The sequence below is a fragment of the Patagioenas fasciata genome, chromosome 11 (genome assembly GCF_037038585.1).
Source record: "Patagioenas fasciata isolate bPatFas1 chromosome 11, bPatFas1.hap1, whole genome shotgun sequence".
Classification (NCBI taxonomy): domain Eukaryota; kingdom Metazoa; phylum Chordata; class Aves; order Columbiformes; family Columbidae; genus Patagioenas; species Patagioenas fasciata.
In genome coordinates, this window is record NC_092530.1 from 13,334,933 (window position 1) to 13,347,429 (window position 12,497).

The window sequence follows — 12,497 nt, forward strand, 5'->3', positions numbered from 1 at the left end:
AAATGGTCTCGTTCTGTAGTACTTCTAATTGCATCTTTGATATTTTCATGCTAAAAACAATTATAGTCATGATAATAAAGAATGGAACTACTGCTGGCTAAATTCTTCATAACACCTCGGACTTATCAAACACAAAATTTTACATGGCAAGAAAAGGAACAATGGAAGGCAATACCTAGTGCCGAGGTGGAAATAGAATCAAAGAGCAATTGACAAATGTTTCTTTTTGTTTGTTTGGTTGGTTGGTTTGTTTGTTTGTTTGTGTTTTTTTCCTGTATATTTATTAGATGCTGTCGTGCCATGAGACAGGCTGGACCTTTAATGATATATTTCTGTATTCTGTTGTCAACTGCTATACTGTTTGCACCATTAAGTAAACGCCTCCTAAAGGTGCCCTGGGGAGCTATTACAGAGCAGTATGAATAATACAAATTTCATATTTTGTTCTTCTGTCATACATTCTCTCTGGCACAAAGGCACATTTAATACTTCTGGCTACAGTTTTTATGGGATGTCACGTTCATTTGGTGTTTTCTAAATATTTCTGAATACTAAAAATGCTTATTTGTGGCCACTGCTATTAAAATTTTAAATTGATTTAATTCACATTTGTTCAAAATTTCATTTCTGGTACCAGTTTCAGTGACTTTTCTGATTACTTTTAGGCAAATAGTCCCTAAAGCAAATCTGGAAGGGGTTTGGAATTTGATCTGAAATTGTTTCTAGGAATTATTCTTGAGCAAGCAGGGAATAGGAAGGTGTAACAGCTCTGAATCTCAAATGATAAATAATAAATGCAGAACTCACAGTGATCAGTTTTCAACCAATCCAAACTGAAACATACTTACATAAAATTATTTGAAATCATTTAAAACCACAAAAAAGTGCGGAGAAATAGTCTCCTGTTTGCAGATCAATCCAGAAAAGAGAAGAGGTTTAGGTGTTAGTTACAAACTGCTGATTTGAGTTTAAAAGAAAAAAACATTTGGACTTGAAAGAATGTAAAAACTGGCACTGGGTGCAGCAGAGTTCATGTCGGTTACTGAGCCTGAAAACCACTCTTGCTAATCAGCGATAGCCACACCGTATGACTTTGAAGAGTCCTACAAGATGAACACCAGGAAGAATCTGTTCCTAATCATGAGCTAAACTTATATTTAGGTCTCTGTGACATCATAAGAAAAAGATTTTCTGTAATGTCACTCTCTGTGCTTCTTTGTCCTTCCCCCGGCTCCCTAATAAGTACCACAAAGGTTTAAAGTTAGTATGAAAATGCTTAAGAATGTAAAAATTAAATCTGTAATATAAACTTTTTAGTATTATGCGTTATTCTATGTAAGTTAAAGCATTTTTTGCACATTTTCCAGAATAGATCCAGACAAGGAATTATACTCATATTCCCAAGAAACCTATATTTATGAATTACAGAATTATGATTGTCTCCATTCTGAATGTGCATTGTTTTGTTTGTTATTTTGTTTTTTTCAATAGGCCTTGACGATTGTCTCCAACAATACATAAAAAATTTTGAAAGAGAGAAGATCAATGGCGAGCAGCTGCTCCACATCACTCACCAGGAGCTGGAGGAGCTGGGAGTCACACGCATTGGCCACCAAGAACTGATCCTGGAAGCGGTTGATCTGCTTTGTGCATTGGTAAGGGGTTTCTTGCATCACTCTCCTTAATAATCTGGGTGTATAAATTTCCAAACCAAAATTGAAATAATGTAGACTGCATCCGCAACTATATGCTTGTACATACGCAGTAGCTTTGCTTCGTTAAAGGACAGACGTCCAGAGGCTTCTTTCTGCTGTAAAAATACTGTATATGTAGACATATCTCCATTTTATGATTATACATGATGGTCTTTTATTGTTCTTCCTCTAAGTTTATTGGTCTTACATTCAAATACTGTTGACTAGCACTACTGACATCCATATGGTTCTGTAATTATATGCCATATGCGCTCGTATTTCACTGACATTTGCCACACTCTTCTAACCCAAGTAGACCTGAGTGTTTTAACCATGCCAGCATTCAAAAGGATGCTACTAAGGAGCCAGAAGGTAATGCTAATTAGACTGGAAGATCGTTTAAAATGAGCTTTAAGACAAGATTGGAATGGTAAAATTGACTTTAGATAAAGTGCAGATGTATCTCAGTTTAGAGTGTTTTGATTTGTGTGTGTTGGGTTTTTGTGTGTGTGTGGTTGTTGTGGTTTGGTTTTCTTTGTTTGCTTGTTTGGGTTTCTTTAGTAACCTCCAAGCATCTAAATGTGTAAGAACACTGTTTTTCATGTAACAAGTTATTCATTCCGTTAGCCTCCTAAAAAAGTCTTTGATGTCAGGAAATTATTTTTTTCCTCTCTTATTTAATTCTTACCAACTAATAAAATGTAACATATTAACTTAATTCTAATGAAAAAATAACTTATTGTAGGTGAACAGGTGAAAGGATATTGAAAATAAAGTATAATAGTAAAATTATGAAGGACTCAGTATTTTACTTCTTTACCAGGCGTTCTGCTTTTGCACAAACTAGGTTATCCTGTGGGATTTGGATAAGATAAATTGTCTCCAACAGGGAAAGTGGCACTTAGCAGTATAATAGAAAACAAGTGGGAAAATGCACTTGATCTATGAAAAAACAAACAGTACAAAGTACTTTTTTATTATGCATATGCTTCTTGGAAGTACCTCTAATTAGAAAACATGCTTCATGTAGCTTGATATCTGTTCTTACAAACTAAATGTTAATATATGTCAAATCCAAGAAATGCTTTTGGCCTCGATGCAGCCAGACGTGTGAGCTGCTGCGATCCGCACAGCCCAACAAACCAGGTGTTTGGAACCTCAGCACCCCCCATGTTCCATCAGCACAGCATCGTGTCCTGACACCGGGCAGAAATAGCAGCCCCGAGAAGTTTCCTCCGGACAAAGAAGGCCCTCTGGTCAGCTGTGCCCATTAGGAGGACCCTTGCTGAATTTTTTTATTTTCGTTATTTCTTATTCTCACCAAGAAGCTGCAGTTCTCTAGCGCTGCCCTGCTGGTCCGTGGTGCAGCTCTGCTCTCACTGTCTCATGATTTTCTTTCTTCTTTCAAAGCAGGACGGGGATTTTCCAGCTCCTGGTATCATTTATTTAGCCTCCTGCCTTTCAGCCCTTACCCTTCCTTTCTCGCTCTGCCTCTCAAATGCCTGCGTGGGTTTTTTCTTTCTTATTTTTTCTCTTCCCCGCTGCTTCTAATTTTTTATCTTGGTGCCCTTTCCATGTGCTTTCTGCTGAGCCCAGTCCCTGCTGCCTGCGGCTCTGCTCTTGGGGTTATTCTCTCTTTCTGACATTTCTGCACAACACATTCTTCAATTCTTGCAGCTTTTATCAAGCAAGGGTCACAACTGAAAGTTTTACAAGACTATGCATAGCGTCTATTTTTAATCTGTAATAATTCAGAAGATTTTTAATCTATGTAACCAAAAATCATTCCTCTTAATTCTTTTAAATAATGTCAGAAAGCGAATGGTAGGAGATCTGATGCTGCCTTTATTAACACCTGAAATACACCTCTAAATATTAGCATTTTATTCTTCTTCTGTCCTGAATCTTGAAACATTAATCGATTATTGCACTAAAATCTGACTGCTGGTTGAGTGATTGGTGAAAATTGTGATTTGGAGTTCATCACTATAGTGCATTTTTAGACTAACTAGCCTAAAAAAAAACATAGGGAAGACTTTATTTAAAAGTAATTTTTAAAAAGAGGGGAGGGGAATCTGTGTTTTGCTTGAGCCTGTGAACAGGAACTAAGATATAAGAAATTATTTGAATCAGAATGTCTTACGGAGCATTCTGTCTTACCCCTGATTTCCTGAGTCACGTTATAAGCAAACTTAATACAGTTTATGGGCAGTGAGAATGCAGCCCCAGTCAGCAAGATGCTATAATAATATATTAATGCATTGTGTGTGTTTGTATGTATGGACAGGGTTCATAGAGGACAATGTAGGTATATTTGTAGATTCATATATACATATACTGAGAAAAAAAATCAAAACTTGTTATGAAACAAATTCAGGGGAAACATTAATTGAAACAATCTGGTCTAAAATTCCACAGTGTTCCCAGTCCCGTGCTGGCTGAGCACCCACATCCCATGCACACCATGTATTCTTCCCGTCTGGATCACAGAGCCACATTCCTCTTGATATCAATAAATGCCAGCACGACTTCATACTCTGTGTATTATCCACTCACTGGCCCATCCCATTGAGCATGGATTTTTATTTTTTATTTCCCCCCTGCCGTACATGGATTTCTTAATAGATTTCTGTTTGGCTATTGGCAGCATCCAAGTGACATGACCTATTTCTTCCAGGCAGTATTAGCAGGATGTTCTGCTCCATCTTCGCTAGCTGGGTTGTGTAACACTTCAACAGCAGCATCTCCAGTGTACTGTAGAAATCTCTCAGGTGATCTTAGGCTCGGTGATGCATCAGGAATTCGGCTGCACGTTCGTCCTGGGTTTAGCTACAGAAAAGCGACATGGCTTCTGTAAACCACGAGAAATTGGTCTATCTGAGCTCAAGCTCTTGGACCACGCTGGAAGTGCTGGTTGCGATGCTATATTTTCCATCTGTGCTCCCTGAGGGCCTGGCCACCAGCCCACTGGTTGTTTTTGGGGGGGTGAGGAGCAGCTGTTGGGGGTTACACATCTAAACCCAACATCTCTGCTCCTGTCACAGTGAGGCAAACTGTTACACAGCGTATCCAGAAATGCTGACCCACGCTGAGGGTTCTATGTGCCAGAAAAATCAAAATAAAGGAGGCACCTCCTGTGGTTTTAATTCCCTGTCCTAAACCACATATTAGATAGACTCTCAAATGCAAATTATTAAAGGCAGGGAAGGTTTAGTTGTAGAATCTATCACACATTTGCCCTCAATATGTTTTTGTATCCACTTCTCACAAATAAATGTTAAAAAAAAAAAAAAAGATGAGGTCTTGATTAAATGATTCAAACCATAATTTTATTTCTCAATAAAATCAGAAGATATGTTACTAGTAAGTACAATCACAGATCATAATTTTTCTTTTGAAAGTTCTGAATTCAGAGCTTTCTTTAACTTCCCGTTACATATGAGAATCTTGCTGTAAAAAGATTCTATACTAGAAGAAGACAACCTGCAGTTGGAAAGTTGTAAAAAAAAGTAAACAGAGGAAAATAAAAGTATTAGATACACCTGTGCATAACAAAAGTGGTAATATGGTGATATAGAAGTATATGTATTTGACTTTAAAAATAAAATAATTTAAAATGTTAGAATAATCTGGGTTTTGAAAGGATAAAATTCAAGTCCAAAAGGTGAGAGTATCTTTCATTGTAGAAGAGACAATACTGGCGCTTTCTTGGGATTGCTCTGGGTTGAATTTAAGTGCTATGAAAGGAAAAGTCATAGGTGAGCCATACTTTCAGCTTCAATTATTTGCCTATTTTAGAAAGACATTTTTGAGTAGTGTTTTAATTATGAAGAAAATTGGCAATGATGGCTATGGGGAAAAAAATTCTGTCAGCAGTCCATTCTTCCTAGTGTGGTCAGAAGCTGCTCTGCAATTGTTTATTTGAAGTGACCTAAAAAACATCTATGGACTTAAAAAGTGCAGGCCATTTAGAATTTGGACTGTAAATTTATTAAAGCTGAAATATGAATCTGGGTATGTATTGGAGGACTAGTTGCACAAAGGCTGACTCTGAAGTAGTAGAGCCTGGGGAAAAGAATTCTTTGATAGACAGTAGAATATATCGGAAAGAAGGAGTATTTTGAGGTCAACATGGGTTGCTGTTCAAACCTATACAAGTAAATTTAATTTAATTAGGGCAGTATTGGAGTCAGTATGTTGTTAAGACCCACACAAATTAAAATATAAACAGTCTAGTGGAAAGAAAGACTTTGATAATGACTGGAAGAAAAATGAATGTAAAATGAAAAAGCATGTTCAAATATAGATTGTATCTGAAGTAATTAAAAGCACTGTTAATTCATAGGCATTCAGCTAGTGAAATTAGGCACTGTGCTGTGATAGCATTCAAGGAGAAATAAAGATTAGAACATTTCTCTCTCTGCAGTTACTGCAGAATTTAGCAATCCAAGCATGAGAGCTTTTCTGCTAGAAGGCAAAATAAAGTCACCTGTGGGTCAACATGCTTATAACAACTGCAGTGAGTGTAATATGCTCACATATTTACTACTTTATGAAAACAAACAAACAAACAAACAAAAAACCACAACAAAACCTGTGTGGGACGTAGCTACCAAATATGCTCTTTTTTTCCCCTAACATTTTTATAACATTTTCTTTATTAGGCATCTCCTAAACAAAATTGCCACAGTAATAGTAATTTGTTGGTCAGATGGAAAGCAGTTTGCAATAATTCATTTTGCAGTATGCCATGCTGAAGAAGAAGCAGCGAGTCTTCCATAGCTGCCTCTGTATTGATACAGTTGTTTCTTCTGAATTAAAATTATTCAAGTTTTATTTAAATTAATACTATTTTTAATGGCCATGCCTACAGTTATCTCTCTTGAGATCCTTTTTGTCTTTCATTCTGCTGATACACTTGTTGGTTTGTAAATATTGAGACTATATTGGGAAGTATTTTTTATTTCTTTACCTGACATGTAATCAAATTTCATTTTTAACAAATAATTCAATGTGACAGATACTTATTTCCCCCCACATGTCAGAGGTTATTCAAAGATAATTATTCTAGACTAAGATCTTCATTTTATATACATATTGATGCTTAAATAGCTGGAAATAAATCTTTATTTGCAATGGAATGCCGTCTCATGGAGAGATCAGGAGAGATTCCATCTCCTCAATATAATGAGGAATCAGGCACATACATTATTTTTGTCTATACAAACATACATGCATCCAGAGAGCTTTATTAATCTCAATTGAAAAAGAATTCCAACTTTTGGCAGTCCAGCATTATTTATTATGCTGTGCCAAACCACTGAATTAATAGTATAGAATGGGTTAGTTAATTATTTCACATATTAGAGAGGATGTATCATCTTTTGCTTAGTTTAATTAGCTGCTTAATTATTTTTTAGACTTTCAGATAATGCAATTTGGAAAAATTAACTATTCTAGGGACTGCCTGTTTTTTATCTTTTTGAAGTCTGTTGCCAACTTTTACATTTTCAAAAATCTTTTAGGATCAGAACATTAAGGAAGATAATTAAGTTTGTACAAATGGTTCACAGTAGCTTCAAGTACTTTTGTTCACAGGTAATTTACATGTATGCGTGCATAATTGTTTTGTCTTGTCAGGAAGGTGTATATACCAGAAATAGAATAGGAGTTGGCTACGTTTTACTCAAACTTCAGCTGCCTGCACACCGTCCAAAAGGGAAAGAGTAGGAGCGAGTGGGCTGCAGGTCAGGTGAATTCCAGTAGGTCACATCCAATTATTTTCCACAAATAATGCATCCGATCTTTATGGTATTAGGTTATCTATTAATAACTTTAGATCAATTATTTTAGGCTATAAGTATTTCTGTATTCTTCCTGCTTAAGGCTGGGTAAGAAAAATTGGGTAAGGTACAAATTTGCTGTATTGATTCCTATTTTAATTCCAGTTGCCTGTAGAGCAAGACCATGTTAACACATTAACGAAAGGAAAGAGACCCGTTTTTCCTGTCTTTTTGCCATAGTTGAGAGATTACCTCTTGTCACACAAGAATTGTTTTTCAGAAAATAGGGAGAGACAGGGTGCATTCACAGTGTTAAATCTGTTCCAAAGGCTGTAACTTTCTTCTGAAAATGCATCTATTTCAGTAGTGGTGAGAATGAGGATCCTGACCCATTGCAGGCCAGGCTGGTGAATACGCCACTACAGGAACTACCGCAGGCTAGTGAAAAATCAATGTATTTATTTCCATTTATAAACTTATTAAATAATCCATTTTTAATAATATATGACTACTTTCTATGACTGGTTATGTGTCTGGGTAAACTCAGTGGTATTCTGTCAATTAATGTTTTGTGCCTTTTCATAATATGAGTTACTGTCACTCACTGGCCAAGAACAGCACACTGCAATATGTGCAGATAAATTGTATCACTACTTATTAGGCTAATGCAGTGGCAGAAATTTATGCAAATGAATAGGTAGGCTAATTATATGGTGTTGAAATACCACATGTGTCCGATGCTATAGACCAGGGCAGGAGTGAAAATACTGGCTGAAATGCAATCCAAATGGTGTTGGTACACAGTATAATTTGTGTATATTCCTCTGGATTAGGGGATGATAATGGTACATTCAATTCTAACATCATTTGGATTTCTTTTGAGGTTTGGATCTGGAAGACAGTGTTTTTGTCTGTAATTTCGGCCCTTCTGGATGTTCAGTTCCTTCAAGGCTGATGATAGTGATCACAATTACTATTGGGCATAAGGAATGGGCATTTTCCCTGTGCAGTGGCAGAAGGAAAACCTACATAATAACACCTGGTTTCACTTCATGGTTGTTTCTGCTGAAACCAGCTGCCGTAACATTGCGTGTTACACCGTGAAGTGGGTGTTTATTGCTTCTTTTGCTTTGATTTCTTTGTGCTCCTGAGGCATCCTTCATTGCACAGTTGTCTAATTTGCTAAAACCAGTGCACAGCAATAAGCAAGAGGCCAGATTCTGGTTTTAATCTCATTCCCCTGCTGCCTTGCACCAATATTCTGAATTGCTCTGTGTCAGCTCTTGTGTCCCACACCATGGACTAGCCAAGATTTGGACACTTGTTTTGTCTGCTGCGGTGTGGAGATACCCCCGGTCTCCTAAGGATGCTTACCTGGCCTTTGTGGACTAATTAGAATTGACATATCCAATTAAGGGGATATGATTTATTACTTTCCCTAGAATTTCATTGTGAAGTGTGTGGAATAGCTGCTAGGGACAGATGAATAAGTTGTGCAGCAGAGGACTCATGTTTTCTTTTTTATCATTTTATTTCTAGACTAAAGACTTAAAAAGAAAGGTACTTGTAGTATTTGGGTCCTGTGTCATGTCTTACCTCATGATAAATTGTGTTGCTAGATTTGTACACTGCTTTTGAGAACATTAGAGTGTATTTGATTAAAGCTTGCCACAAGAGGAAATGTTGTGAGAAATTCTCATCAAAGCTATGCAAACATCGTTCTCTGAGATAAAATAGTGCTTCACACCTTTATTTTTCTATTTCTGCAAGATAACAGTGTTATGTCATGGGGTGCTTAACACTAAGCAACTGTGTCTTACTCGTGTGCAGAAGGGGATGTTAATTTGGCATTTTTAGAGCTTTGTAGCCAAATTGTCTGGATTCATGCAAACATTAAACAAAATTAAGTACAGTGAAACTTCTATGAAAAGTGACTTAGGTAACTGAATCTTGACAAGAGCATTTGGGTGAATACTCTGGATTTTGAGAGCTATGGAAATAACACTGATTGTGGACAGTGCAGAAACACTGGACAAATTTATAAATCTAGTTGGACAAGTTGTTCTGGGATTTGTCTGTGGACTCCACTTCAGCTTTTCTTAATTGTTGATAGGTGCATTAAATTTTGGAACTGATTAAAACTTTTCTGTGGCTGAAAATATCTGTGGTTCTGGGCAGCTCTGACAAACTAATTCATCGTTCTTTTGCTCTTTATTGGCTGACATAAAACATAATTACTGGTTGTTGATGCAAATCCACATTAATTTACTGTGCTCAGACGTCTGTGTGTGCACTGACTTGTAAAAACAACTCATGTCAGTGGCTTAGATGGTCTTTATCCTTCTTGTTTGAATTCTTCATGCACAAGAAGCGGGGGAAGTGAGAGGTGGCAGAAAGCAGCTGTTTAAATCCTGGGAACTTTTTAGTTCTATCTGGTGTTGTCTTGTGTGTTTTACACGCTTAGACTGTTATAGATACAGGTTTCACGTTAAATATTTCTTACTGCTGACTTCAAATCACTGGACAATAAACATGTCTGGAAATTGTTGGCCTGCTCTCATCATGCCGTTTTGAAAAGTTAGCGCTCATTCAGTAAAGCGTAAAAATACAGATTTCCAAAGTAAGCTGTGATTTCATAAAAATGCCGCTAAAAAACATGCTTTTGTACAAGAGTTAAACTCAGTAATTTGAAGTTTTGAGTTCTGGAGTGCTCAGTGGTATCTCTTCTGTTCTGATCTTTTGCTGCAAACACAGAAATAATGTTTTAAGCAGGGTATATTGAAGGAAAACACACTGTTTTTCCATAATCATGACTTATAGTACAGGGGACTTGCCCTTTCTATCAAACACTAGCGTGTGGTTTTGGTGTATTGCTACCTAACATTTAATTGCATACTATTGCATTAAACATTTAAATATATAATTTAAATCCATTAACCAGCTGCAATGGATGACTTGGCATGCTTTATTAAAAGTCATTACCAGAGCTGTTTGAAGTCTCATAATGTTTGGGAGTGAGAAACATCCAAATGGGAATAATTCGTAAAGCAGGTGATGTTTTTGCAATCGCGCTGCCTTTGTCTGCACCAGTTCACCCTGTAGCACCTGTGGTAAGATTTGGCGGTTTTAGGCAATCTCAACTAAACCTGACAGAACAGTAAATCCATGAGGATCCTGGGGTGGTCAGGAGGTCACCAGTGGGGTGGAGCCTAAACCAGTGACTTTTTGGGAGAAAATCCAGAAGATCCATGGGGAGAGGCATCGGCACACAGGTGATGACAGGTCTGTGCCTCCCCACACCCAGAACACGTGGGCACTGGTGGATGGTTCCTTGGCTGAATCCCACTAATTGATCCAGACCCAGCTAATTACATTAAATAGTAGCAGGAAGGTGTATCAGATTAAGGAGGTACAGGATTCTGTTTTTGGAACTAAAAGGAAGATTAATACAGACTGTTGCAGAAAGCTAACAACTTTCCCTATTATATAAAAAAGATTATTGTTCCACTAACATAATATTCAAATTTCTTTAAAATAACCCAAAAACTCAGTGATATACAGATATTTTGTTGGTTTGTTCATGTGTTCAAAGTCTAAAACATCAAAGAAATTTTTGTCTTGATAATGATTCACATAAAATACATTGGTAATTCTTAGTCTTTTAATGAAAAATAGTTGCACTGCTACTTATATGGTAGTTTAAATAATTAAGTATAAACACTATTATGAATATTTTAAATTGGCTTTGAATTTTTTTCTGAGGCTGCAGATATTTCACTGGAAATGATTACATTTATTGCTTATGTGTTTCATTTGCAAAATCATCTTTCCCTTGCAGAAAGCAATAGATAATTTTTTCTTTAGGATCCTGATTTGAAATCTGGTATAATTTTTACATGAGACCACCAACTCTGCCAGAACTGAAGCTAAATGTCTGATCTAAGTGAACTGGTCAGTGTCAATGTTTTATTTCCAAAAGAAAAGCCTGTCATTTATTCTCTGAACTTTTAATAATTCACCCCCCTTTAAAGTTCTAGTTCTGTCTTATGTACTGAATCTCTTACTCTCTGTAATCTTGCATTTCTACCTTTTATTTCATTTTAAAAGGTACTTAAAAAAATGAAAATATTAGAATTCCTATGATTGGATGGTTGTTTGTTTGTTTGTTTGTTTTTTTACACAAAGCTATGATTATTATTAAATAGCAAAATTTAATTGGTTGTGAGGTTTTAGTAACAAATAATACAGGTTTGATGTTGGACAGTGTGCTACAGGTGTGCAACCTGGTTAACTTTTGCTGAGAAAGGAGCAGCACATGAATGAAGATCAGAGAGTACTGGCAAGGTATAGTGTAGGCTTGGGGTGTTCTGTCCATGACATAAAGCTGGTGGAGTTTCCCTGGATTGGCAAGAGGAAATTTTCAGAAGATTTTGGGTGTACTTTAAGTACTTCTAAGAGGGACATGACGTTTGGGTAGTCGTGGCACACGCTGGGGACCAGCAGTTGCAACCCGGTGGGCACTAACGTGGCCAATACTTGGTAGCAATTTTTAAAAGTCACCAGCCCATGGTCTAATACATTTTTGGAGGTAATATCTCCTAGGTCACCCTTTGGTCTTGTTTATTTATCACGTTATTGCCAATCAGCATATTCTGCATCGCTTGCTTTGTACACATATGGAAGAGGTCAAGCCATCGCAGATGTCTGGCTTACACAGGCTTTTTTAATTGAAACCATATGCAGATCAGTCCTTATTTCGTACTAGAGGGAAAGTAATTGGAAACAATTTATCTTGTGACGTGAAAAGAAGCCACAAAATAGCCAAACTGCCTTATTCCACTCTGCTCTGGCTTTTGTGCTTATCAGAAAAGCAACGCTGCCACAGCTTTATCTTCCTAGGGGTGTCTTTTTCTGAGAGTTGCCATTGAAGCTCTTAAACATGCACAGATGTCAGATTGACAAAGGACAAATGGTGTGTGGATGGTGCGGTACATTCACCGTTTTATGTCAGTGTGTTTGC

General features: G+C 36.9%; 1 protein-coding gene across 1 annotated transcript in view; it reads left to right on the forward strand.

Moving 5' to 3' along the window:
- Positions 1 to 12,497, forward strand: part of LOC136106224 (connector enhancer of kinase suppressor of ras 2-like) — a 171,911-nt gene that overhangs the window by 59,586 nt on the left and 99,828 nt on the right. Inside the window, exon 2 of the mRNA XM_065846445.2 lies at positions 1,492 to 1,655. Within this exon, the coding sequence (XP_065702517.2) occupies positions 1,492 to 1,655 (164 nt within the window). The remainder of the gene's footprint in view (positions 1 to 1,491; positions 1,656 to 12,497) is intronic.